The sequence below is a fragment of the Danio rerio genome, chromosome 4, assembly GCF_049306965.1.
Source record: "Danio rerio strain Tuebingen ecotype United States chromosome 4, GRCz12tu, whole genome shotgun sequence".
Classification (NCBI taxonomy): Eukaryota; Metazoa; Chordata; class Actinopteri; order Cypriniformes; family Danionidae; genus Danio; species Danio rerio.
The window spans coordinates 35518613-35546494 of record NC_133179.1 but is presented as its reverse complement, the minus strand read 5'-3'; the positions used below and the strand labels follow the sequence as shown (position 1 = coordinate 35546494).

Here is a 27882-nt window from a genome sequence, read left to right as displayed (position 1 = left end):
AATTTTATTATTATTATTATTATTATTATTAATACTTTAATTGTATTAATATTTTCCCTTTATATTTCCCCTTGTATTATTTGTATGTGGTTTTAGATATTTTTTCTTATGACTATGTAAATTATTGCTCTTTTTAAAGATCTGTCTGACTTTGTTATGATGTTCTTGATTGTCAGTTCAAGCATTAATTGTAAAAAAAAAGTGAATCAACTGGAGGAAGGTTTGTTTTAAAGCTTTTACACAGATATAAAGGGATTGATTAAAGTTTCAGGTTTTTCATCCAATGATGTACCTGCTGTTGACAATATTATTTTAACCCTTTATACAACGTAATACTATTTTACTCAAAGTAAAGAGAACTATTGAACAACGTACGTGTATTAAGTGTCTTAATGAAGGTTTAATTGATTAAATAATATAATTTCACTTCATTCTAAGTATACATCACTTTATATAAGAAATGGAGTACTAGTTTTAATCAGCTCATTTGTGGCTGTTGTTTCTTGCTCGGACTTACTGGATTTATTTTTGTTAATTACTCTCATATAAAGAAACTGTTGAAGAGAAGTTATTTTGTTACTATTCATAGTTTAATTTATTTTAAACAGAACATTTTTATTGCTTTGTTAATTTTTAACAGGATAAAATGCCCAAACGCAGAGAAAAACTATATATAATAAGTCATGACTCATGACTAAGAGTAAGTGGCAAAAAAGGTTGAAAAAAAAAGACTTTTATTTTGGCGTGACTTGTGACGTCATAAGCCTGCGCCGCTCTCGCGCTGTGATTCAACTGGAGAAAGGTTTGTTTTAAATCATTTAGCTATATATAAAGCGATTGATTAAAGTTTCAGTGTTTTCATTCAGTGCTAAATTATGTACTTGTTGACAATATTATTTTAACCCTTATACAACGTAGTACTATTTACTAAAACTTACAGTAATGAGGTCTATTTTTTAAATAAAGATAGGATAAACTTATTGTTCCGGAGAGGAAATTTGTCTTGTGCAAAAAAGTGCTATAAACAGACAATGAGATAAATAAAACAAACAAAACAATTAAGAAGATACTTGAATAAAGTAAAAGTGTGTAATAAGTGTTTTAATGAAAGTTTAATTGATTGAATAGCATAATGTCATTCCATTATAAATATACATCACTATATAATAGAGGTAAAGTTGGTTTTATATTCGCACTTTTTCCTTAATAATATAATTTCATAAAAGTATTATTTGCAAACTCTTTATTTGGAAAAGTAGTGAAATCATATTAGCAGCAAATGACTATCAAAGTACAACATTGTTTACAGTCAAATAAACAGTGTTAATGTTGTTTTCAAGTCAAACTTGCATGCTAATTCCAATCGAAAATTCAAAGTAACATAGTAAACAATATAGAGACTTCTAAATGAACGAATGAATGTGCGAATATAAAACCAACTTTACCTCTATCACTATATATAAGAAATGGAGTACTAGTTTTAATCAGCTGATCAGTGGCTATTGTTTCTTGATCAGACTTATCTGATTTCTGTTTGTTAATGACTCTCATATAAAGAAACTGTTGAAGCAAGTGTTGAAGAGAAGTCATTTTGTTTCTGTTCATTGTTTTATTTATTTTAAACAGGACATTTTTATTGTTTTGTTCATTTTAAACAGGATAAAGTGTCCAAACACAGAGAAAAACTCCTGCTAAAGTGACTGATCTCCACACTGTTATAAAGATGGCGTTTATTAAAGAGGAGAGTGAAGATGTGAAGATTGAAGAAACATTCACAGTCAAACAGGAAGATCTGCAGGAACAAACAGGTTGGATATCTTAATGATATATACTGATTTTCACTCTCAAAGACCAACTCAGTCATTTCATCCTCATTCAGATTAATAATAAGAATACTAAATTAAATCCATCTTACAGCCCTGAGTGTGCTGCCTAGTTCTCTTATATGCACATTAGCACTCATTGAAAGAGGAATGAGTTTATTTCTTGTTACTTGTTCTCATGTTTTTTTATCATTATTTTTATGTATTATTAGTCTTCCATTTTATCTACCTTCTTAAGGTTATTGCTTTTCTAGTTCTCCTTTTGTTTGTAAAGCATCCTTGAGCACTGGCGCTAAATAAAATAAACAAAAACAGTACATTTAGAGAAGTTTAATTGAGCTGACGATATTTGACCTACAGTATTCTCATAGAAGATATCTGCTATTACAGTGATAATGTTGGCTTAGTACTTTGTACTAATATGTCACTGTGATCACAATTCCCTTTTTTTCATCAACTTTATGGGTTTAAACTTGTTTTTAGTAGTTGTTACTAGTTCTCACAGATAGTATCTGAGTTAGAATTACATCATTATTATAATAACTAATTACCAGGGCTATTGTGTTTAAACAGGGTTTCCATGGGGTCTTAAAACGTTGTAAATTCCAAAATCTAAATTTCAGGCCTTAAAAAGTCTTAAATTTACTGAAATGTTGTGTTGTAGGTCTTAAACCTTTTCTTTTTAAAGGTCTTAATTTTTCTTTGTTCATGTTTTCCTACTCAATCTGGCCAAAACCCATACAATCACCAACAATCCATCTCAATACAACTTTAAACTTTTCATTCAAAAAGGTCATTTTAACTCTATTTCTCATAAAGGTTTAATTAATCTAACTTGGTGAAACCTGCAGAAACCCTGGTTTAAAATGTCAAAAATCGTGGAAGCCCCCAATTTTAAATATGCTAAATTTGCTAAGTTTGTATTGTTTAGTTTTTGCTATTATTTTTATTGTGTTTTTACCTGAACTGATTGTTCTAGCTGTCCTGTACGGTGACCTTGAGCGTCATGAAAGGCGCCTTTAAATAAAATGCATTTTTATTGTCTGCAAGTTGTTTATTGAGATTAAAATAATATTTAAAAAACAAACAAATTGAAAATGAGATGATTATATATATATATATATATATATATATATATATATATATATATATATATATATATATATATATATATATATATATATACACACACACACACACACAGTTGAAGTCAGAATTATTAGCCCCCGGAATTATTAGCGCCCCTGTTTATTTTTTTCCCCAATTTCTGTGTAATGGAGGGAAGATTGTTTCAGCACATTTCTTAGCATAATAGTTTTAAAAACCTATTTTTTAATAGCTGATTTATTTTATCTTTGCCATGATGACAGTAAATTATATTTTACTTGATATTTTTCAAGATACTTCTATACAGCTTAAAGTGACATTTAAAGGCTTAACTAAGTTAATAAGGTGAACTAGGCAGGTTAGGGTAATTAGGCAAGTTATTCTATAACGATGGTTTGTTCTGTAGATTGTCGGGAAAAAAATTGCTTAAAGGGGCTAATAATTTTGTCTCAAAAATGGGTTTTAAAAAATTAATAATTGCTTTCATTCTAGCCGAAATAAAACAAATAAGACTTTCTCGAGAAGAAAAAATATTATCAGACATACTGTGAAAATTTCCTTGCTCTGTTAACAGTGGCGCCCCCAGAAAATTTTCTTAGGGGTGGCCAGAAGAGGCCGCACCAAATCTTGGGGTGGCACACTAAAAAAAATAATGAATTCAGTGTAATGTTATATTTTTGTTTTTGGTAAATGTAATAATGTAGTTTTTATTCATTTAATTAATTCTTCTTGAAATATTGCAATTTATTCCTTAAAATTATTAAGGAAGTACATGTGCAAACCAAATAAAATTCTATGTTTAGTTTAAAAACACTTTATATATATATATATATATATATATATATATATATATATATATATATATATATATATATATATATATATACTGTATAAATATAATTTTTACGTGCTTTTATTGTACATCATACGGTATATGCCAAGTCTAAAATTAATGAAGATTAATGAGTTTATTATTCCCAGTGATGGGTTGCAGCTGGAAGGGCATCCGCTGTGTAAAAATGTGCTGGATAAGTTTGCGGTTCATTCCGCTGTAGCGACCCTGGATTAATAAAGGGACTAAGCCCAAAAGAAAATGAAAGAATAATGAGTTTATTAATAACCCAAACAAATGAACAAACTGAACAAAAGGCATTACTATATACACACTCACTATACCTAATAATATAATTTATCCATATTGCTTTTTGAGCCATTTTATTATGCAGCTTCTTCTATTGATATACTGTACCTTAAGGTAAATATTAAATTGCCATTGCTGTCTATTGAAGGTGTGTGCATGCTGTCAACGACGATCGGGGAGGGTAGTGGCGGTTCTAGTTTAAATGACACCCTGGCAAACCACCCTATTTACCCCACCTCCCTTAAATTGTTAGATTTGTTATTTAATAAACATAACAATTTATTTATATTTATTCTAAATAAATACAATTAATATTATTATACAATTATTATTCTAAATAAATAACAGAAATCAATCCCAAATATTACTGGAAAACAACAGCTGGAGTGATATGCCAAGATCACTTAACCTTTTGCATGAAAATTAATTATGACAATTCTAAAGAATTATCTGTGGTCTTAGACCAGATCATGGCTGAGAAATCATGTTATGAAGTCTTACCTCCCTGACTCATTATCCATCCTTTGTGCTTTAAAGCCATGCTTAGTGAAAGTAACATCTTCATCATCATAATCATCATATTATATAAACTTTAGTCGACTTTCAAAACTCGCTGCGTACCGACACATCTTTGCGCAAAAGGCTGTTACTCCGGTTTCACGGCACATGAGCGGCGCCTATTTTATTGGCGTGCATGGAAACAACCAATCGGGATTCACACAGGAGTGCGTGAGGCGCGCTGGAATGGTTTTCTGCGCGCATGCGTCAGTTTGCTTTCACCAGCATTGAACCAGAGGGGGAGAGCTACGTCATTAACACCAATAATAATTTAGTGGCTGCATTTTATTTATTTATTTATTTACTTATCAATAATAAATAAAATAATAAATCAATAATGTCAACAGCAAAATTATATTTGGGTGGCCACAGGGGTGGCCAGAGTTTACCGTGGGGTGGCCATGGCCACCCCTTGGGGGCGCCCCTGTCTGTTAAAAATAATTTTGGTAATATTTAAAAGAGAAAAAAAAAATTAAAAGGGGGCTAATAATTCTGACTTCAACTGTGTGTGTGTGTGTGTGTGTGTGTGTGTGTGTGTGTGTGTGTGTGTGTGTGTGTATATATATATATATATATACACACACACATATATATAGCAACTTATGTGACTGCTTTGGGAAATAACCATCATTGTAGACATCACAGGATGACTGATTGTGAAGGAACGTGTAGTCTGGCACATTTGCTACCCACGACAAGTCAAGATTTAAAAAGAAAAAAAAAATTTGCATGATCTGACGTAGTGACTAAACGACAGTAAAAATCATGTGATCTGACCGGGGCTTTAGCTGTTGTATTGGAGTCGAAAGAATATATAAAGTAGAATGTTCTTTTAACAGTGCCGATATGTTTAAGTTTGTCCTTTTGCAAAATGTTTGTCATTTCTTTTCTGCAAATTAGACTTTTTTAAAATCTGCTTGATTCTTTAAAAACCAAAAGCAGTCCCCGTCAATTGGTGTTTTTTTCCATAAGATACACCTTTGTGACTGTTTTATTTTATAATGTGCTTTTTAATAATTTTATTCTTTTCAAAGCAGCACACATACGCAAATTTATCCTTAAAAACGTGGCATGAGAGCAATGCACGTGCAATCAATTCCTGATCCTTTGCACACATTTTTAAAACAAAAGACAAGAAAATTTAATTACTTTCAATGTGCTAAATATTTGTTAAACGATTATTTTAAAAAAAGCTTGTACACTTATTTAAAGTGTAAAACTGTCGGCGCCAAAAGCCTTGTGGTTAGTGCGTTGAAACATAGCACCAAGGTGCTCACGGCGACCGAGTTTGATTCCTGGCTTGTGGTCCTTTGCTGATCCGTTTCCTATCTATGATTACCACACTTTCCTGTCTGTAAAATCTCCACTGTCCTATCCAAATAAAGATGAAAACCCCTAAAAAATAATTATATATTTAAAAAAAAAAATAAAACTGAATAAAGTGCATGTTAATCGGAAATAAAGTAAATTAGTAAATTAATCTATTTCATTATTCAATGCATAAAATAGGCAAGTCTTTTTATAAATTGAGGTTATTCTAAACCTTTTAATTGCATTTTCTTTTCTTATAAATAATAAAAGTTGCATCAGATTGATGAAAACTAACCTGAATACCTGCGTAAACAGGGCCACAGTGACTTTTTAGTTTTCATTGAAACAATTGGATAGTGTCTTCTGTCTACATGACTGGCAAACGCGGCAGGAAATTTCTGCAAATATTTTGTTAACAAATGTTTAGTAATGTTAGAAATGCATAGAAAAATGCAAAACAGATTTGTCCTGAGGTCATTAATGCCTAGTTCAGACTGCGTGATTTTAGCCCCGATTTTGGCTCGCCGACAGGTTTTGAGAAATCGCTGACAAATGCCTGAAATCATAGGCAAATCGGTGCTCGTGCACATGAGTGACAATCACACAGTATGAACTATCAAAGACGCGATCTGAGAGAATCGCCGATGAGTCGCTGATGCCCGCAAGATATTTGGCATGCTAAATATCTGGGGCTGTCGGCGATTCAAATCATGCCGTGTGAAATGAGTTTTGACTGAAAATAACATCGGCGATCACCTACAGCCAATGAGAGAGCGACATTCACTTGTGTGTGCATGTGTGTATACCTGCTGCAGGCCAGCGGGAGGCTGGGGGAGAAGTTAAAAGCGCTCTTTTTCGGTTTATTTGGACCCACAAAATGGAGGAAAAACTAATGGAGGTTTGACAGGACTCAAGAGCAACCGTGTCTGTTTGACGTTTCATACAGAAAGAAATTAGTTTATTAGCAACGTTGAGGAGAATTGGCTAATTCCCTTTAAACCCAGGTGAGCAAACATGTACATGTTCTACCCCATTAAAGGCTTCTTTCTCATTTTGTAGTTAATAACAAAAGATATACTACATGTTTTTAGATTTGATTAGATTAGATTCAACTTTATTGTCATTACACATGTACAAGTACAATGCAACGAAATGCAGTTTAGGTCTGACCAGCAGTGCAATAGCAGCAAGTGCAGGATACAGGAATAAGTTATAAAGTGCAGTTATAGAAAAACTATGGGGATATTTACAGATGGATGTACTATCAAAATTTTATACAGGTTGGATAAGCTATGAGTAGATTTACAATATATGAATATATGTGCAGGTTGCTATTAATAATCAGTAGTGTGCAGATAAATAAACATGATTACAAGCGTATATGAATATATGTACAGTAGGGGTGTAACGATACACTCAGCTCACGATTCGATGTGTATCACGATATAATGTTCACGATTCGGTATGTATCACGATATTTGGAATAAAAATTGAAAATTAAACTGAAATGCTAATTTTACCAAGTAAACTATTTTTTTTTGTAGTTCTTTGTACTTGTTAAACTGAACCTTCTTTAAGAAAATAAATTAAACAGGCCTGTCTCTGGAAAATAAAACAATTTAAAAACTTCTTTAAAAATATTATTGAAATGACAGAGACAAAATTAAGGAACAATTTAAGTAAAGGTGCAAAAAAATAAGCTTTCTATTTAATTGAATTTAACAGTAAGAGCTTAAGGCTTTGCTTGGTCACTTGTGTTTTTTGTGTGAGCAAAAATAAATCCACATTTCCAGGTATTTAATTCATATTTAATTAAATTCATTTAGAGATATTTCTAATTACAATTGTGACTAGTCAAAACTCATTTAGAGATATCCGCAAATATTTTTCAATGGAAGTCAATGGAGGAATATGACATATATGTCATAATATATTTGCAGATATCTCCAATCTGATTTCGTACTAGTACAATTGTAATTGCAGATATCTCTAATTGTCATTGTGACTAGTCGAATTATAATTATGACTAGTCAAAATATAATTAGAGATATCTTTAAATATATTTATGGATAGTCAGAACAAAGGTTTAAATGCTAAAACGGCTTGCCATACGCGCGCCTCTATCAAAGTCCGCCCTCTGTAGTAACAGCTCACGTCATGTGTGATTTTGCGGCGGGAACATTATATGAAGACAATGATATTTTAGGGTGAATTGTACCTTATAAATATAGTATGTGACTCTTTCAACACCATTAGGAGGTATCCCTGTCGCTGTCCAAAGTATGTAAATCACTGTGAAGACTTTAAAACTTAGGATGTTTGACCCAGTAAGCGTGTCAAAAGCGGACGAGTCTAAAGCAATGACTGTACAACCGAAATGTTGCCAGACGTCTGATTTTGAGAGGATGGGCCATCCTCTATTTCAGCTCCACTCATCTTGGTCTGCTCACATTACTGCTGCTGCAATCTGAACTCACGTGCGACAGCAGGTGGAACGTAGCTCACATGCAAACAGCTCAACTAATAAGAGAAAACGGACGTCGTATCGTAATGAAATCGTCATAACGCCACGATGCATATTGTGACATTTTTGCATCGCAATAAATCATACAACGATAAATCGTTACACCTCTAATGTACAGCGATAGATGAACATGATTACAAGTGTATATGTTACAATATATGAATATATGTACAGGGATAGATGAACATGATTACAAGTGTATATGTTACAATATATGAATATATGTACAGGTCGGTATTAATAATCAGTAGTATGCAGATAAATAAGCATGATTACAAGTGTATATGTATGGTGGGTGTGTACATAATTACAAATGCCCATATGCAGTGGATATGTACAGTTCAATAAGTAAACAGTTCAATATGGTGCAGTGAATATGTGCAAATTTTAAATGTGCAAATGTTAAACAGTGCAGTTATTGCGAGGAGTTTAAGTTAGAGGAGAGTGGGGGGTGTATTGGGGGGGCAAAAGAGTCAATGTGGGGCAGAGTTCAGGAGGGAGACAGCTCTGGGGAAAAAGCTGTTCCTCAGTCTGTTGGTTTTTGTCCGGGGGAGCCTGAAGCGCCTGCCGGAGGGCAGGAGAGAAAACAGTCTGTGAGCGGGGTGAAAGGTGTCCTTCAGAATACTGCGTGCTCGGTGCAAATAGTGTTTCTTCTGGATGTCCTCTATGGCTGGCAGTATGGTCCCTGTGATGCGTTGGGCAGTTTTCACCACCAGCTGCAGTGCCTTACGCTCAGCAACAGAGCAGCTTCCATACCAGACTGTGACACAGTTTGTCAGGATGCTCTCTATTGTGCAGCAGTAGAAGTTCACCAAGACGGCTGATGAAAGCTGGTTCTTCTTCAGTTGCCTTAAGAAGAATAGGCGCTGGTGAGCCTTCTTGATCAGGCTAGAGGTGTTGGTGGTCCAGGAAAGGTCCTTTGAGATGTGGGTCCCCAGGAACTTAAAGGATGAAACAGGCTCAACGGCCATCCCATTGATGTGGATGGGATTATGTGAGCCTGTTCGTCCCTTTCTGAAGTCCACAATGAGCTCCTTGGTCTTGTTGGTGTTAAGGAGCAGATTATTGTCGGTGCACCAAGTGGCCAGATGCTGTATCTCCTCCCTGTAGGCAATCTCATCATTGTTGCTGATTAGACCAATCACTGTGGTGTCATCTGCAAATTTGATGATGGTGTTGGATCTATTAACAGGCCTACAGTCAAAGGTAAAAAGGGAGTAGAGGAAGGGGCTCAGCACACAGCCCTGTGGTACACCAGTGTTGAGTGTGACGGTGGTGGAGCAGATGTGGCCTGATCTAACATTCTGAGGTCTGTTAGTCAGAAAGTCCATAATCCAGTTGCAGAGTGATGTGTCGATATCCAGGTCTCTGAGTTTGATCAGTAACTTGGAGGGTATGACAATGTTGAATGCTGAGCTGAAGTCCACAAACAGCATTCGTGCATAAGTGTTTTTATTGTCCAGGTGTGTGAGTACAGAGTGCAGTGCTATAGAGACTGCATCATCTGTGCTCCTGTTGCCACGGTAAGCAAACTGATGTGGGTCCAGTGTGAATGGTAGAGTCTTTTAGATGTGCCAGGACCAACCGCTCGAAGCACTTCATGATGATGGGTGTGAGTGCTACAGGGCGGTAGTCATTCAGGCATGTTGGGCTGGAGTGTTTGGGCACTGGCACAATAGAGGTGGTTTTAAAGCATGTTGGCACAGCTGCTAGGTTGAGCGACAGGTTGAAAATGTCTGTGAATGCCCCAGCGAGCTGTTCTGCACATACTTTGAGGACACGCCCAGGAATACCGTCTGGTCCAGCAGCCTTACGCCCATTGATACAACTCAGTGCGATGTGTACTTCTGAGGAGGTGAGTGTGATAGCTGAGTGGTTGGTGGAGGAAGTGATCCTGGTGTAGGGTTCTTTATTGTCTCTATCAAAGCGGGCATAAAAGTCATTTAGCTCATTCAGGAAGGAGACGTCTGTGGGTGTGGACTGGCTGGGTTTGTAGTTGGTGATGGCCTGGATGCCCTGCCACATGCGCCAAGGATCAGAGTTGGAAAAGTGCTCCTCTAGCTTAAGCTTGTAGCAGTGCTTGGCCTTTTTGATGCCCCTCTTCAGATTAGCCCTGTAAGTGCTGTAGGCCTGTGCATCCCCTGATCTGAAGGCAGTGTTGTGTGCCTTTAGCAGGAGGCGTACCTCCTTGTTCATCCATGGCTTCTGATTTGGGTATGTGGTGATTTGTTTCTGGGTTGTAACACTGTCTATGGTGGTGTTAATATATTCCAGAACAGAGGAAGTGTAACTGTCAGTGTCTGTGTGAGAGCCATGTGTGGCCTGGGAAGCAAACATACCCCAGTCTGTGTGTTGAAACCTGTCCTGGAGTGTGGAGTCTACCCCTGCTGGCCACACTTTGATGGTCCTCACTGATGGCTTCACATGGTCGATGAGGGGTGAGTATTTGGGGGGAAGGAACAAAGAAAGGTGATCTGACTGACCCAGGTGGGGGAGGGAGGTCACAGCATAGGCTTCAGCTATGTTTGTGTAAACATGGTCCAATGTTTTGTTTCCCCTTCTGTGACAGAGAATGTTTTGATGGAATTTAGGGAGCACTGTCTTTAAGTTTGAGTGATTAAAATCCCCCGCAACAATAAAAGCAGCCTCCGGGTGAGCAGTCTGTTGTTTGCTGATGGCTGCATGAAGTTTGTTCATAGCCAGCTTTGCATCAGCGTCGGGAGGAATATAAGCAGCAGATATTATGGTGGAAGTGAAATCCCGTGGTAGGTAAAAAGGTCTACATTTAACCATTAGGAATTCCAGGTTAGCAGAGCAATGTCTCCCAACGACGATAGAGTTTGTGCACCAAGCTTTGTTAATATAAATGCATAATCCTCCGCCTCTGGTCTTACCGGAGTCATCCGCCGTTCTGTCCGCTCGGAATGTGTGATGCTCCGTTAGCGATACAGCGTTGTCTGGTACCCCGCTGTTTAGCCATGTTTCTGTGAAAATCATGATGTTACAGTTCCATAATCTTTTGCTGTGGTTGATGCACAGTCGAATCTCATCCATTTTGTTCACCAGTGACCGTAAATTGGCGAGAAAGATGCTGGGTAAAGAGAGCTGGTGTGGTGTTAGCTTTAGCTTAGTTCTTAGCCCGCCACGCTTCCCCCGTCTTTGTTTACGTTCTCTGCGCGGTCTGTGAGCACTTCCGCCCGGCCGGGCAGGGCGCCCAGCCCGGGGTGTTCTGGCAATCTCATGGATGAGTCGAAGATTGCTAATAAAACTGTCCGGAATCCACAAACCAATATCCAAGAGCTCCTGTTGGGTATACAATGTAAAGGCACCACTGTTCTGCACGAACAGACCCGAAATGAGCAGGAATAATACTGCAAAAATGCAGAAACTGGAGAGACCCTGAGCCTCGCATTGTGCACGCGCTGCCATCTTGGATTAAATATGATCTGATTTATTTTACATTTAATGTGCATCAAAATTACAGTGAGTGTAACCAATGTTTCCAGTGTCTTTTCACTTTTCAGCTTTTAATGAGAAATTTTAAGACTTAATGAAAACTAATGTTTTATTTATTTATTTCAGACCGAATTAAAGAGAATGAGGGGAGAAAAGAGGAGGAACATCATGTCAAAATTGAGGAAAAAACTCATTTACAGACTAATGGTATTTTGAAAAGGAGAGACAAGAATCGTTTCACCTGCACTCAGTGTGGAAAGAGTTTTGGAAGAAAAGGCTATCTTAAGATTCACATGATGATCCACACTGGAGAGAAACCATTCACATGCACTCATTGTGGGAGGAGTTTCGACCGATCATCATCCCTTAATCTACACATGAGGATCCACACTGGAGAGAAACCATTCACATGCACTCAATGTGGGAAGAGTTTCAACCAATCATCACACCTTAACAATCACATGAAAATCCACACTGGAGAGAAACCATTCACATGTACTCAGTGTGGGAAGATTTTCAACCAATTATCATACCTTAATCTACACATGAGGATTCATACTGGAGAGAAACCATTCACATGCACACAATGTGGGAGGAGTTTCAACCGATCATCATCCCTTAATCTACACATGAGGATCCACACTGGAGAGAAACCATTCACATGCACTCAGTGTGGGAAGAGTTTCAACCGATCATCACATCTTAACAATCACATGAAAATCCACACTGGAGAGAAACCATTCACTTGTACTCAGTGTGGGAAGAGTTTCAGCCAATCAACATACCTTAATAAACACATGAGGATCCACACTGGAGAGAAACCATTCACATGCACCCAGTGTGAGAAGAGTTTCAACCAATCATCGTCCCTTAATAAACACATGAAAATCCACACTGGAGAGAAACCATTCACATGCACCCAGTGTGGGAGGAGTTTCAACCAATCATCACACCTTTACAGTCACATGAATATCCACACTGGAGAGAAACCATTCACATGCACTCTGTGTGGGAAGAGCTTCAGCCAATCATCATCCCTTAATCTACACATCATGAGCCACACTGGAGAGAAACTATACATGTCTAATCATCTTGTTTAATCCCGCTCCTTTTCGCAGCGTCGTACAACAGAATTTCTCATGCTCAAACACTAGTGTGACTGCAGCTTCGATGTGGGATGAGTTTCAGCAACTCATCAGAACTTAATAAACACATGAAGACCCACACTGGAGAGATACCAATCACATGGACTCAGTGTGGGGAGAGTTTCAACAGATCAGCAAACCTTAATGAACACATAAAGATCCACACTGGTGTGAACGAGTATTTGTGCTTTGAGTGTGAGAAGACTTTTATTACAGCTCAAATTGAAACTGCACGAGACGATTCACACTGGACCATACAAGTCTTCAAATTGACAAGAGGTTTAATCAGTTAACACATCTGAAAACACAAAAGAGGATTCACACTGGTGAGAAACCATACAGATCTGATCAGTGTCTACAGAGTTTCACTCATTCGGCACAGCTTAAGAAACACATGGACAAAAAGGTGCACAGAAGACATGAATGCAGCAAAACATTTTCTCATGTGCACAGGATTTTTCATGTCTGAATAATGTTTCAAAAGGCTGAGTGATGGTATACTGTGTTCCAACATCCTACACTGCAGTAGGTGGGGTTGTAAATGTGCTGCGATCCTCGTGTTTACCGTAAACACAATGATGGCAGCTGAGTGAAGAACACTTTCATAAACATCTGGCAAACAGCACCTCTGCGGCTTAAAATCTCTTTGCAAGTGATTGTACAGGTGCGGATACATCTGTACTCCACTCTCCAGTGTATTCATGTAGCTTGTGTTGTTTTGGATGATATTCTCTGTCTGGCTCCCTGAATAAGAAACAAGTCACTGGAAAGACACCGCACACCAAAGAAGGTGGACCTACAGGACGGTTAGTTAGCAGTATACCAGGACCTCAAGTTTAAAAAGCCCATTCAATTGTCCTGTGTTGCAGCTTTTATTAGTAAAGTTTCTTTACTATTATGTTTAAGATTTTTTCTAGTTTAATACATTTACTTGTTTGAGTAGAATACGAACTTGATGAATATTTTATGATTTAGGCAGAGCGACAGGTATTAAGTTTTACAATATTACTACACTGTAATGATCCCAGGACTTCCGATTGGAGTATGTGGTAAATCCTGATTGAATGCCTACATTACTCATCAATGGGTATATAAAAGTTGTTGTGTTAACTACCCCAGGACGCTGATGCTACTCGGGAGTCTTCATGTCAAGACCTGCCATTTCATTGACTCTTTAACCTTATAGTTTTGTTTTGCATTACTTATATCATGCAGTTAAAGTTTTGTTGTGATTATATCCTAAGTTCTTTATCTTTATTATTATCTATAGACATTTGTTGGTTGCTTTGATTGATTGTTCTATGAGTTACTTTTATAATAAATCATTTGCATTCAAGCTATTTTGTTGGCTCATCTCTCTTTTATGTTGCAACTCAAACAAGCGGGTCATAACACTTTGTAAAATGTGTCTGGTTGTATCCGAGATCTTGTCCTTTCAGTTATGACCATAGGTAAGAGTAGGAACCTAGACTGAGCGGTAAATTGAGAACATTGCCTTTCATCTCAGCTCCTTAACCACAACAGACAATCACATCAACTGCTTTACTGCTGCTGCTGCACTGAAACATCTTTAAATCTCACATTCCATTCCTCATGAAAAAAAAAGCAGATACCTGAACTCTATTTGGGGTAAGGACTCTCCTCCAAACTGGAGATGGCCACCTTTTTCCAGTCAAGCACCATGGTTTCTGAGCTGCTGTTTTTTTTCCTGCCATGTCACACTTAGCAGCAAACTGTCCCACTGCATGCTGAAGGTCCATGTCCAAAGTACCCGTGGGGTCTTAAAAGCATTGAAAAACTCTTAAATTTCATAATTTCAAATGAAGGCCTTAATAGTCTTGAATTTTGTAAATAAAGTCTTGAATTTCATTACAAAGGTCTTAATTTTCTTCATTTATTTTTACCTTTCCTAAGATTAAGTTCATACCGTAACAAAATGAACTGTTACTAATGTAGGCTAATTAAAAATTCATGCAGCGTAACGTTGAGTGCACCTCGCGCTCCACGTCATAGCAGAAAGCGTGAAAGCGTGCGCACCCGTCATTTGGTTACTTGAGGTGAGGCACAGAACAAGATAGTGGCTAGCCCAGTTTGTCGGCTAAAATGGGAAAGTGTTGCTGTGGCCAAGGAATCCGAATTGCTTTTGGGTTAAGCCTGTGCCAGGAAATGACCGCAACGCCTATTGCTGTTGATGCCGGAAATCTTTTAAGCTAACGTTAGCGACAATGGGTGTTACGGCCCTGGACTCCCATATGGGGGGTTGCCAAACACACCGCGTGTAGTACTGCTTGTCAGTGCCAACCACCTGTTGTGCAGTTCTGTGCAGCGGGAACCTCTTTGATTACTGTAACAGCTTTAACATTAAGTAATGAAGAAATTTTTAAATTAGAAGAATGACAGTTTCTTCTTCCTGTTTTACGGTGGTCGATAACAAAGTTTTTGATGCATTACTGCCACCTCTCGCTCTGGTTGGTGATGTCACCAAACAATCATTGGGCTGACACGAGAAAATTGCTTGATTGAAAGATGACAGAGAGAGATTAGATTAGGGTATAATTCATTAATGAAGAGTTGTAAATATATATACAATATATATTTGGCTCAACACCAGCTCTGCAGGCAGATGTGATGTGGGTCTTTAAAACAATCCCTGAGCACCACTCTTTCACATTGAATAAGAACATTACAGAGGTTTTTAAAACCATGTTTTCTGACTCTGAGGTTGCAGTTACACTTTTGAGTGGAAGCAACAAAACTGCATATATTACTTAATTCAGATCCTTTTATAACTAAAGAACTGACTGACCAGGTCAATAAGGCCAACGGGTGTCATGAGATGGAGAATCACAAAACACAAAAATCCATGTGCAGCAATTTATTTAGACAAAGACAAAAGGAGTTTCCCAATCTTGCACAGAATCTTCAAGAAATGAGTCCAGACAAAAGAACTGACAAAAAATACAAAAATAAGCAAATACAAAACTGGGTATATGTGCTAACAAAAACAAACAAGAATCTAAGAATAAGCCAATACAAAACTAGATCACCAAACAAACATACCGGACGTGAGGAATAAACAAAATCCTAAGGCAACTAAAACACAAGACAAAAGGGTTTATAAATACAGGGCTAAATTAACAAACAAGAAACAGCTGTAACAGAATACAATCAGAAGTGCAAAGGATAATAGGAAATGAAGTTAAACTACAAAACAAGCTAGTGACCTCAAGTGTCCAAAAAAGGGCACTGCAACATGTGACAACGGGTTTTCAGTCATGTTTGACCTTCCGTTGGACCTTCATATTCACTACTGGGTGCTGACCACACTGTTGCATATGTATTAAATATAACAGAAAATTGAAATAAAATGCTTTACTTAATTCAAGTAGCCCAATTGTACATAATTATTTACTAAGGTTCAAACTGTAACATATGCATTTGGATGTATCTGTGAAGTCACGTGAGTTGATGTCACATGCAGGTGGCGCATGTAAGGAAGTTAGTGTGCAAGTGAATAAAAAAGAGCTATGTTTCCTCCAGCATGCGAGTCTATTGTCATCATCACAGAAATACATAAACATCACACAAACTTTATACAGATTTGACATTTTCCCTCATACTTTTGCCAGAATGGGTACAAAGTTGGCATTAAATTTCATTTGAAATGTTATTGAAAAGATCTTAAAAAACCTTGCATTTAATTTTGAGGATCCTAGGGTACCCTGGGCAGAGTGCTGGGTAGGAGCAGAATGCTTGGTAGGAGCAGTGTGTTGGGTCATGGCGGAGTGCTAGGCCGTGGCAGACTGCTAGGTGGTTTCCCATCATATTGCTCTTCCTTCATGGCAAAGGCAATTCTGCGAGAAGGAAAAAGCTCAATATGTTCTATAAAACTCACTTTATTGTGGGCATGTTCTTTGGAGCCTTTACTTACTCCTGTGGGGGCCCTCTTCAAAGAAACCCAGCAGATGTTTTCTGTTAGTCACATCTCCATGGTGCTCATTTAAGCTTTTTTTGACCTTGTCCAGTACTGCCTCTGGGGACAATGATTTTCTGTAGGGCTTTCCTTTGTTAGCTTCCTTCACTTTTGTTGCCTCCACTGTATCTGTCAGATTCAGGCTGCCATCATTCCGTCTCCTGAATTGAGGTTCCATCTAGTAACACATTGGTTAAAGTAATACATAGGTTCCACAAATATTAAAATTGACTCACCCTCAAGTTGTACCAAATACATTTAAATTTCTTTGTTTTGAGGAACACAAAGAAGATATTTGGAGCAATGTCAGCAGACAAACAGATTTTAGCCAACTATTTACAGCCGTAGTTGGAGAAAGATATACTGTGGCAGTAAACGGGTGGTGAGAAATTAAAATAATTATACCATTAATAACAATGTTTGTCCTAGTTGAGACAGCGAATAAGTGAAATTCTATCTCTTTGTAATGTCAATTTTTTAAGACAATATTTTCATTTTCAAAAAGAAAATATTTTCTACATTTTGAAAACTACTGTTCTATTACATGTAAAAGCAGTGCATTCAAACTATTACTTTAAATTGAAGTTACTTACATTTTAGTCTGTCACTAAATTTAATCTATGCCTGTGAAATAGAAAATTAAAGAAGAATATTAATGTTAACTTTGTTACTGGTTTATAATTAGTGATGAATTAATGCGTGTGCATTATTATATTATTCTTTTATTATTGGTGATGTATTAATGTGTGACCCTTATATTGTAGCTTTATTATTAGTGATGAATTAATGTGAGCATTATTCTATTCTTGGTTTATTATTAGTGATGCAATCATGTGTGATCCATATTGTTTTTTGCTTTGTGATTAGGGATGTATTATGCGTGAGCGTTATTAGATTAGTTTATGATTAGTGATGTAGTGATATGTGAGCGTTAATATAATGTTTGTCTATAATCAGTGACTGATGAAATTAGCCTTATATTTATTATTAGTGAAGGGATTCATTAATGTGTTAGAATAATGCACAGGCATTATTGTAACTATGGTAGTAAATAATAATATAGAGTGTTGTAATGTATAATAACTGCATTAAAATGTTTGTAGTAAAACTGTACTGTGTGCTTGGTCGGCTAACGTTAATCTTACCAAATAACATTATATAACATCTATAACCATCATTTAATAATCGTGTTGTAGTAATTAATGTTACTGTAATGGTTATTTAAACCAACTTGTTATAAAAATACTTACTTTGTAATTGCTGTCCGAATTAATCTGCAACAAAATCTGTTATTACAGTACAAATCATGAATGGTATAAGGGCTCTGATTGGCCATAGCGTTAATTGTAACTCGGAACATGATTGGCTGCCATAACCAAGAATAAAGTGAATCTTGGTTCCAGCTCGGGACGTGATTGGCCAGCGTAACCAAGAATTTAAAAAAATCTTGGTTCCAACCCGGAACGTGATTGGCCGATGTAACCAAGAAAAACCACGACTTACAGGTGGCAGTATACGCCACTGGCCCAGTCTGCGTCAGCAGTGCTCATTAGCATGCTGCTTGGAAAGAGGACACGGCTCGGTGAACAGAGTTCCTTCAACGCTTGCTGTGCTTTGTTGTCATGGCAAGTTGTGGTGTCGATAAGATGCTCTTACACAGAGCATGTGACAGTCCCTCCCAAGAAGAACTGTGATCCAGGCTCTGAGACTTTCTCTACTCCAGGAGGAGGTTGCAAATGTTAGAGTTATTTTTGGAGCAGCTGCAGCACACCTGGGTGGAGGCCCACAGCTAGACTTGAGGGCAACCATTAGCCAGACCTTCCCTGGTGGTCAAGTGGTCAGGATTCGGCGCTCTCACCGCTGCGGCCCGGGAGTCTTCTTTTCACCTCCATGGTGAACTTCGAGCAGTGCTGAGCTCTCTTCGCAAAGGCAAGAAAGCGGCTCTGAGCGCAAAACATGTCCTTCGAGCCGGAGTCAACCAGCGACCTAAGGATTGCCAACATCCCAACTACAGTCCTCCGCTCTACCAACTGAGCTATCGAAGGCTTCTAGGTTACTTCCACAACCACATCCTATAAGGTAGCTGCAGTCCGACAGCTGGGCAAAAAGGACAGAAGCAAAAGCACTCAAGCCTTCACACACCGGGAATCGAACCCGGGCCGCCTGGGTGAAAACCAGGAATCCTAACCGCTAGACCATATGGGAACTGCCACTTTGGAAAGCCAGTCTTGGCACAAACTCCAGTTCATTCTGATCGCTGGCACGGCCCTGCTCCGCTTGCACAAGTGCCACTCATACACTTACGCACTCTCTCATACACAGTTTCTTGGTTTCCGTAACCGAGAACCTTCTGATCCGTAGTCATAAGCACTAACCTTTGTGCCACCGTCACTCTGTTCAGCACCTTGTTAGCACATTGCTTGGAGCAAGGACAAGGCTCTGTCAACCCGGAGTTCCTTCACCACACATTCTGCTTTGTTTTTATGGCAAGAGGTTGTGTGGATGGGATGCTCTTACAGGATTCCTGACAGTTCCTCCATAGAAGACCTGAGATCCAGGGTCGGAGACTCTCTCCTCTCCAAGAGGAGGTTAAAAGCAATGGTTTCTTTTTTGTGTCTGTGTGTCAGAGCCCTTAGGTGTTGCTGCAGCTCAGAGACCTACAAGTGGAGGAGATTACACTGCAAGTTGGCTGGATGACCTCTAAGTGGTAGGCACTTATGCCGCACGTAAACTGGGTTTGCGATTGATGTAGCTGTAGTAGAAATTCATAAAAATAAATAAAAATAAAAACTGGTTACTCTGAGGTTGTGTTTAGAGTTGGGGTTGGAGTAAAATTGAATAAAACAACAGGTTACCGTGAGGTTGGGCCTAGGGCTGGGGTAGGTGTGAATTTAATAAACTGCGATAGGTTGTATTCTGTGCCATGTACGAGACATTGAATCAATGAAAACCACATGGAGGTTTGTTACTGTGAGGTTGGGTTAAGAGTTGGGGTAGGTTGGGAGGTTGATAAAACACAGCAGGAAACTGTGAGGTTGGGTTAAGGATTGGGGTAGATTTGACATTCAAACATAACTGATAGTAGAATGAGCATCTGCAATGGATTTCAAAATTATAATGGACATTCAGAATTTTTCTTATAGGATTTTCACTTTGTCCTTTATATTTTAAAATCTTTTGGAGCAATATGACTTAATTTACTGGAATTTCCACTTTGTCTTTAGGATCTGATTTTGATTTTTTGATTCATTAGACTGTGATTAGAATTTTTTTTTCCATAAGATATTTTTGATTATGTCAATTAATATTTTTTTTAGATCACAATAGTATAGGATGTTTTTTTGACCTATGATTTTTCTTCAAGTACAATGATTATAATATAAACATATACAAATTACGATATAATAAATTCAGTAAACATTATATAGTACTTTATAAATAAACATATTAAATTAAAATACTAATGAAACAATAATTTTTGTGATTTTTTCTTTTATTTAATCAGCCTCTTCAGTTTTGCTAATAACAAATATAAATGAATTAACAGTATCTCTTTTTAGTAGATAAGTAATTTACAGTTAATATAGAGTAGTTAATTCACAGTATTTTGCAGCATTATATATATATATATATATATATATATATATATATATATATATATATATATATATATATATATATTTGTGTGTGTGTGTGCATGCATCAAATAAAGTATTTTTGGTCGTCTTCATTATGTGGTAAATTCTGACCAATGACATTGAAGAATTTTGCATCGCTAATGACCTCTGCTTTAGCTGCTGCTTGCGTCTCATGTCTGATCAACCAGGTAAGTTTAGCCTTTCAAATTTCTGAGTTAATATTTAAGTTCTGTATTAAATTAGCCCTAAATAGTTGAAAATTGAATTCGGTGTTTAGTTACACCCATTGTAGTGAATCGCTTGAATTATGAGTGAGCAGTAAACTGTTGACGGCTAAGGCGATCTATTCAAACTCAAACTGTTAATTTCTGAGGCAATATTTACAATCCCTGATTTAATTGATCCAGATTTATATGTTTTCATGAAACGACACAGTTCTTTAATTCTTTTACATATAATGTGTTAATTAGATGTATCATTTTTGTTTGTTGCTGTTTATGTGACCAACGTCTGCAATGACCAGTGTATTTAACATTACTGCAACTAAAAATATTTGAATAGCAGAAGATCTGAAGCAATACGCGATAGTTTAAACTGTCGTAATACATAAAATGTAATACATATACATTATATATATATATATATATATATATATATATATATATATATATATATATATATATATATATATATATATATATATACACAGTTGAAGTCACAATTATTAGCCCCCCTGAATTATTAGCGCCCCTGTTTAGTTTTTTCCCCAATTTCTTTTTAATGGAGGGGAGATTGTTTCAGCACATTTCTAAGCATAGTACTTTTAAAAACTTATTTCTATTAACTGATTTCTTTTCTCTTTGTCATGATGACAGTAAATAATATTTTACTTAATATTGAGGTGGATTTTGTGCTCTTTGGGGTGTGAGGTTGATCTGTATATTTGGGTTGTGTGTGTGGTCTGCTTGTAGACTTGCATACCATTAAAATAATTAAGGTGCTATGTAGAGTTAGAAAGGGGAAATTGCCTGAGTAAACAACTACGGGTCACAAGAATTGGATGAGAAGAGACCGGGAGAAAGCCTGAGTTAACAACTAAGGTGTCACAGGAAATGGATGAGAATAGAGCAACTCGTGGTTCGAATCCTGCCGTCTACATCCAGGTAGTGTGCAGGACTTAGTTTGTGACCTTCCATGATTGGGTCCAGGGTTCAAGTGCCTGTTTGGGCGTATAAGACTTTTTGTGGAGCCACAGCTTTTGCCGTTGAGCTATCTTTTGCTTAAAGTTATAGCTGGATGCATGGCTGTTATAGCTGAGGACATGGCTGTGTAGACAGTCTTGTAGTCATGGCCGAGTGGTTAAGGTGATGGACTTGAAATCCATTGGGGTCTCACTGCGCAGGTTTGAATCCTGCCGACTACGTCCAGGCAGTGCGCAGGACTTACTTTGCGACCTTCCATGATTGTTTGCAATTCCATTGTTTCTTGGGATAAGGGATGTGCTAGAAGGGAAAAGCAAAACGGCAGCAGATACCAGCTAGCTGCCCTGGGGGCTTTCCATTTTTAAAGACATATGACAGAGGATGACTTCCAGCGGCTTTCCCGTAGCTCGCTGTGTTCTGCAGTTGCTATTGATCCATTTAATGTCTCCTACATGACATGGAGTCCTATCTATTGTGTTGTACTGATGTCTACACCTACAACAACCATAAACCCAACCTCACAGTAATATGTTGTGTTTTAGCAAAATCTACACCAACCATAAGCCTAAACCCCACCTCACTTTAAACTTTTTGTGTACCGTAAAGGTCTGCGCTGAACACATTCATTAACATTACCTACTTGTAAAGCCTTGCATTGGAGCCCGGATAACTCAGTCGGTAAAGCATCAGACTTTTAATCAGAGGGTCCAGGGTTCAAGTCCCTGATTGGGCGTATGGGACTTTTCGTGGAGCCACAGCTTTTGCCGTTGAGCTATCGCTTGCTGAAAGTTTCATCTGGATGCACAACATGTGTACTGGGCATGAGGACTTGGCTGTACAGGCAGTCTTGTAGTCGTGGCCGAGTGGTTAAGGCGATGGACTTGAAATCCATTGGGGTCTCCCTGCGCAGGTTCGAATCCTGCCGACTACGTCCAGGCAGTGTGCAGGACTTACTTTGCGACCTTCCATGATTGTTTGCAATTCCATTGTTTCTTGGGAAAAGGGATGTGCTGCAAAGGAAAGGCAAAACGGCCGCAGATGCCAGCTAGCTGCCCTGGGGACCTTCTAGTGGCTTTCCCGTAGCTCGCTGTGATCGTATAGTGGTTAGTACTCTGCGTTGTGGCCGCAGTAACCCTGGTTCGAATCCGGGTCACGGCAGGTTTTTCAAGGTGACATTGGCGTTGCACTCTGTGTCGCCATCCTTAATCTCCAGCCTTCTTTTAGTGCAGGCTGTGCTACTGGAACGTCCTGAATGTTTACTAAAGTGTGGAAGACTAGGGATTCGATATGAGCAACGGGACCTTTGATGCCAGCGTGCTGTGTGGATAAGCATTGATCAAGTCACGCTTCTAAGGCATGGAAGGAATCTTTTCAATTGTTAAGTCTCCTTTCATAGCCACAACAACAGAGAGACCTTCTGCAGTTGCTATTGATCCATTTAATGTCTCCTACATGACATGGAGTCCTATCTATTGTGTTGTACTGATGTCTACACCTACAACAACCATAAACCCAACGTCACAGTAATCTGTTGTGTTTTAGCAACATCTACACCAACCATAAGCCTAAACCCCACCTCACGGTAAACCTTTTTGTACCGTAAAGGTCTGCGCCGACCACAACCATAAACATTACCTACTTGTAAAGCCTTGACATGGAGCCTGGATAGCTCAGTCGGTAGAGCATCAGACTTTTAATCTGAGGGTCCAGGGTTCAAGTCCCTGTTTGGGCGTATAAGACTTTTTGTGGAACCACAGCTTTTGCCGTTGAGCTATCGCTTGCTGAAAGTTATATCTGGATGCACAACACATGTACTGGGAATGAGGACATGGCTGCAGTCTTTTAGTCGTGGCTAAGTGGTTAAGGTGATGGACTTGAAATCCATTGGGGTCTCCCTGCGCATGTTTGAATCCTGCCGACTATGTCCAGGCTATGCGCAGGACTTAGTTTGCGACCTTCCTTGATTGTTTGCAATTCCATTGTTTCTTGGGAAAAGGGATGTGCTAGAAGGGAAAAGCAAAACGGCAGCAGATACCAGCTAGCTGCCCTGGGGGCTTTCCATTTTTAAAGACATATGACAGAGAATGAACGTCCAGCGGCTTTCCCGTAGCTCGCCGTGATCATATAGTGGTTAGTACTCTGCGTTGTGGCCATTTAATGGAAGGTGCCCAGCCAGCAACGATATGTCGGGCCCAGATGGACTAACTAAGGGTTCCATGGGAACTGTGTGGGCATGGGCCTTGGCTGGGTGAAATCAGAAGGTCCCATGTAGGTTTTCTAGAATGAGTCCCACATAGGAAGCCCATATGAGCTAATTACATGGGCGCCATAAGGGACAGGCATGGGCCAACTGAGCATGGGTTTGAACTGGGGACCCACATATGGGTCCTGCACGACATATTTATGGCATGGGGCATGGGTTTGAACTGGGAATGCATATATACGTCCTGCATGGCATATTTATGGGCCAAGTCGGCATGGGTTTGAACTGGGAATGCATATATGGGTCCTGCATGGCATATTTATGAGCCAAGTGGGCATAGGTTTGATCTGGGAACACATTTATGGGTGCTGCATGGCATAATTTTGGGCCAACTGGGCATGGGTTTGAACTGGGAATGCATATATGGGCCCTGCATGGCATATTTTTGGGCCAAGTGGGCATGGGTTTGAACTGGGAACACAAATATGGGTCCTACATGGCATATTCATGGGCCAACTGGGCATGGGTTTGAACTGGGAATGCACATATGGGTCCTGCATGACATATGTATGGGCCAAGTGGGCATGGGTTTGAACTGGGAATGCATATATGGGTCCTGCATGGCATATTTATGAGCCAAGTGGGCATAGGTTTGATCTGGGAACACATTTATGGGTGCTGCATGGCATAATTTTGGGCCAACTGGGCATGGGTTTGAACTGGGAATGCATATATGGGCCCTGCATGGCATATTTATGGGCCAAGTGGGCATGGGTTTGAACTGGGAATACAAATATGGGTCCTACATGGCATATTCATGGGCCAACTAGGCATGGGTTTGAACTGGGAATGCACATATGGGTCCTGCATGACATATGTATGGGCCAAGTGGGCATGGGTTTGAACTGGGAATGCATATATGGGTCCTGCATGGCATATTTATGGGCCAAGTGGGCATGGGTTTGAACTGAGAACACAAATATGGATCCTACATGGCATATTTATGAGCAAAGTGGCATTAACTGGAACTGGAAATGCACTGGGGGAAGGGCTGCTCTTGGGCCCGTAAGGCCCTTGGCTCCACGCTCTGCCTGTCCCAGGCGGCTGGCTGCATGGTGTTGTCGGCAGTTGCATTCTCGGCCCGATGGGGCCTGCCCTATGGAGCTATGAGGGGCTCTGGCGGGGGGCTTTGTCTTCCACTACCTGGGTGGAAGCATGTCCATCTCTGTGGTGTGGTGGTAGGGGACATGTGCCATGGGGTTGCTGCTGCTGGCCAGGGTACTGGGTTTCCTGGCCTTCCTGGGATACGTATAGAAGTATAGAGTTATGACAGTCCCGTGTTTCATTTAATTTTTTTATAGCTGTTATGCATTGATTAGTCATCATTCATTATTAGTGTTTTATTAAGTTCAGGTTAGTTATAATGTGTTGATGGCCATCATTTCAATCTCTATGTCCTGGTGAGTGACGCTAGGGGGCGATTAGTGAGCAATATGTGAGCCGCAGGAGGTCTCACGCATTCATGAAGAAGTCACACTGCCAGCACTGAAACATTGGCTGTTTCTCAATATGCGTTCTTCAGCGGTCTTACGTCCTCGTGTTCTCGTGCTACGTCATCATCAGCTGCCCAAGTTCAGTTGCAATACTCAAGACCGCAAGTACGGAGGACGCGTGAAACTTCCTGGATGTGTTCTTGATATCTAGGACGCACTGATGCAGACTTGAGCACCGAACTCGCTCTGGAAGTCCCAGAAGTCATTGTGACTAGAGGTGAGAAGCATAGCATTTTTATTTAGATTTATTATTAAAGTTCAGAGATATCATTTATTTACCTCAGGAGTTTCCCAAAATGAAACGGTGAAAATGTTTGTTTGCTGAAATTCGTATTAAAATGTGTTTTATTTATATTGTGCAGAGTATATTTATAATGTTTTTATGCAAAGTATATATTTTGAAAAGGGGAAAAACAATAAATCGCTGTATGAGTGCTGTAATATTTTAATCATTTCCATTTAAAACGCGTGAAGGTCACATGACCATCAGGAAGAACGCAGCATCCCATTTCTCAAAGGACGCATTCTCTGCCCTCGCGGTCTCCTAAATTCGTTCTTCAGAGGACACCTGGCAAAACCGGTCTCCACAAGAACGCAAGTCCGTTTTCTGCGTTCTTGGAATTGAGAAACAGCCAATGTTCACAGTATCTTCTCAATGTCTGTGTTTGTTCATATTACAGATTGCGCAGCGTGACAACAATAAAAACAAAATTATGGTGCCACCAGAAATCTCCGCCTGTTCTGTGTGTGCAACGTACTGTTACGCTTGCACTATCACACATAACTGAGCACGCTTCACCCCTCATATTCTGCATGGTGACACTATCACTGCGTCCCCTGGTAAACATGTAAGGGCAAGGCACATTTATTTGTATAGCACAATTCATGATACAAAACAATTCAAAGTGCTTTACATAAAACATTACAAGCATTAAAGTGCAGAAAAAACATTAAAAAGTAAAATAATAAAGAGCATAGTTTCTGTGAGTGTAAACCGTGTACATTGATGGCTACTGTTATTTAGCTTTTCTTTTGCGTGTGTGTGTGTGTGTGTGTGTGCTATTGTCATGATCACCAGCAATCTAGTAGCTGAAGATCACATAGGACCAGTGGTGGTAAGAGTACAAAAAAATTGTACTCAATTACAAGTACTGTTACATTGCTGAAATTGTACTCAATTACAAGTAAAAGTACTGGTTAAAAAGTACTCAAGTAAAAGTACAAATTACTCTTTGTAAAAACTACTCAAATTACAAAATTACAAATTACTTTTTTAGCTTGGCGGTATTGGTGGAATTATCCATAAATGCAGAGTCAGACAAGATCCAGGCAGTAAAACACATTTTACATAACACATTTAAAGATGCTATAAACACTTTTAAAACTGTGTAAACAGCATTAATTATAGATTATAATTATAGAGCACCTATAGAGGAAACCCACGCCAACATGGGGAGAACATGGAAGCTCCACACAGAAACACCAACTGACTCAGCCAGGGCTTGAACCAACAAACTTTTTGCTTTGAGGCGATAGCAATACCCACTGCGCACCATGATTATTTTACAAAAACAATGTTTTGCTATTTTGAGTATAAAGACAACAGAAATATGCACAAATGCACGACTTTTTATCATTTCAAATGATGCCTCTTTTATCTGTACGATCAATAGATGATGATATAAATAAAAAAAAACACTTGCAAATTATGGAGAAACTTTGTTAATTACCTAATTCGTGAACTGAACCGTCAGAAACCACAGAACAACACTGCCAAGTGCCTAAACATATTATTAATAAATTAAATATCACACAAATTAAGTTATTTGTCTTCTTACCATAATGTGTTTTTTTTTCAGATTATAGACTGAAGTCTTGTAGCAGGGTTTCTGCAGATATCATAATGTCAAATTTAAGACTTCTTAAGACCTCTTTAAGACCATAAAGTATTAAATTTAAGACCTATATTGCAATATCAAAAGCACGCAAGAGAAAATGCAAAAACACAAATTTTTTTTTAAATAAAATTATTTACATTGAACAGTACTGAAGACAGCTTAGATGCACCATTGAAGTGCAGGAACAAAAAAAAAACAAAAAAACAAAGAAACAAACTTTTTGAGGCTGATTTATACTTTCGCCTGGCTCCACATTGCACCCCTCCGCTGACTGTGCGCGCACCTCACGAAATGGACGAGGCTTTAATACTTGACGCGTTCGTCATTGTGATATTCTTTAAAACATGAGG

The 27882-nt window shown here is 38.5% G+C and overlaps 1 protein-coding gene and 6 non-coding genes across 10 annotated transcripts; 5 read left to right on the top strand and 2 right to left on the bottom strand.

Annotated features, from left to right (window-relative positions):
• Window positions 1-772: 772 nt before the first annotated feature.
• LOC110439401 (uncharacterized) lies at window positions 773-14403 on the top strand. 4 transcript variants are annotated; one of them, XM_073947825.1, is made up of 3 exons: window positions 773-802; window positions 1659-1808; window positions 12047-14403. In XM_073947825.1, exons 2-3 carry the CDS (start codon window positions 1724-1726, stop codon window positions 13018-13020), a joined length of 1059 nt encoding a protein of 352 aa, XP_073803926.1. In that variant the 5' UTR covers window positions 773-802; window positions 1659-1723; the 3' UTR covers window positions 13021-14403. The 4 variants fall into 4 exon arrangements, with proteins under 4 accessions (XP_073803926.1, XP_073803928.1, XP_073803927.1 ...); XM_073947827.1 differs by having other exon boundaries at window positions 1627-1808; XM_073947826.1 differs by having other exon boundaries at window positions 773-1172; window positions 1465-1808.
• A 4594-nt stretch (window positions 14404-18997) lies between these two features.
• trnay-gua (transfer RNA tyrosine (anticodon GUA)) lies at window positions 18998-19083 on the bottom strand. The gene is given in 2 exon segments: window positions 18998-19032; window positions 19047-19083. It is a non-coding gene; the product is annotated as a tRNA-Tyr (tRNA).
• An 88-nt stretch (window positions 19084-19171) lies between these two features.
• trnae-uuc (transfer RNA glutamic acid (anticodon UUC)) lies at window positions 19172-19243 on the bottom strand. Its single transcript has one exon. It is a non-coding gene; the product is annotated as a tRNA-Glu (tRNA).
• A 2774-nt stretch (window positions 19244-22017) lies between these two features.
• Window positions 22018-22099, top strand: trnas-uga (transfer RNA serine (anticodon UGA)). The gene has a single exon. It is a non-coding gene; the product is annotated as a tRNA-Ser (tRNA).
• A 628-nt stretch (window positions 22100-22727) lies between these two features.
• Window positions 22728-22809, top strand: trnas-uga (transfer RNA serine (anticodon UGA)). The gene has a single exon. It is a non-coding gene; the product is annotated as a tRNA-Ser (tRNA).
• A 155-nt stretch (window positions 22810-22964) lies between these two features.
• trnah-gug (transfer RNA histidin (anticodon GUG)) lies at window positions 22965-23036 on the top strand. The gene has a single exon. It is a non-coding gene; the product is annotated as a tRNA-His (tRNA).
• A 501-nt stretch (window positions 23037-23537) lies between these two features.
• trnak-uuu (transfer RNA lysine (anticodon UUU)) lies at window positions 23538-23610 on the top strand. Its single transcript has one exon. It is a non-coding gene; the product is annotated as a tRNA-Lys (tRNA).
• Window positions 23611-27882: the final 4272 nt, after the last annotated feature.

What these genes read in the sequence shown, in the direction of transcription:
- LOC110439401 (XM_073947825.1), top strand. Translation starts at nt 1,724, where the DNA reads ATGGCGTTTATTAAAGAGGAGAGTGAAGATGTGAAGATTGAAGAAACA. An exon ending in AGATCTGCAGGAACAAACAG is followed by an intron (nt 1,809 to 12,046) that starts GTTGGATATCTT and finishes TATTTATTTCAG; the next exon opens with ACCGAATTAAAGAGAATGAG.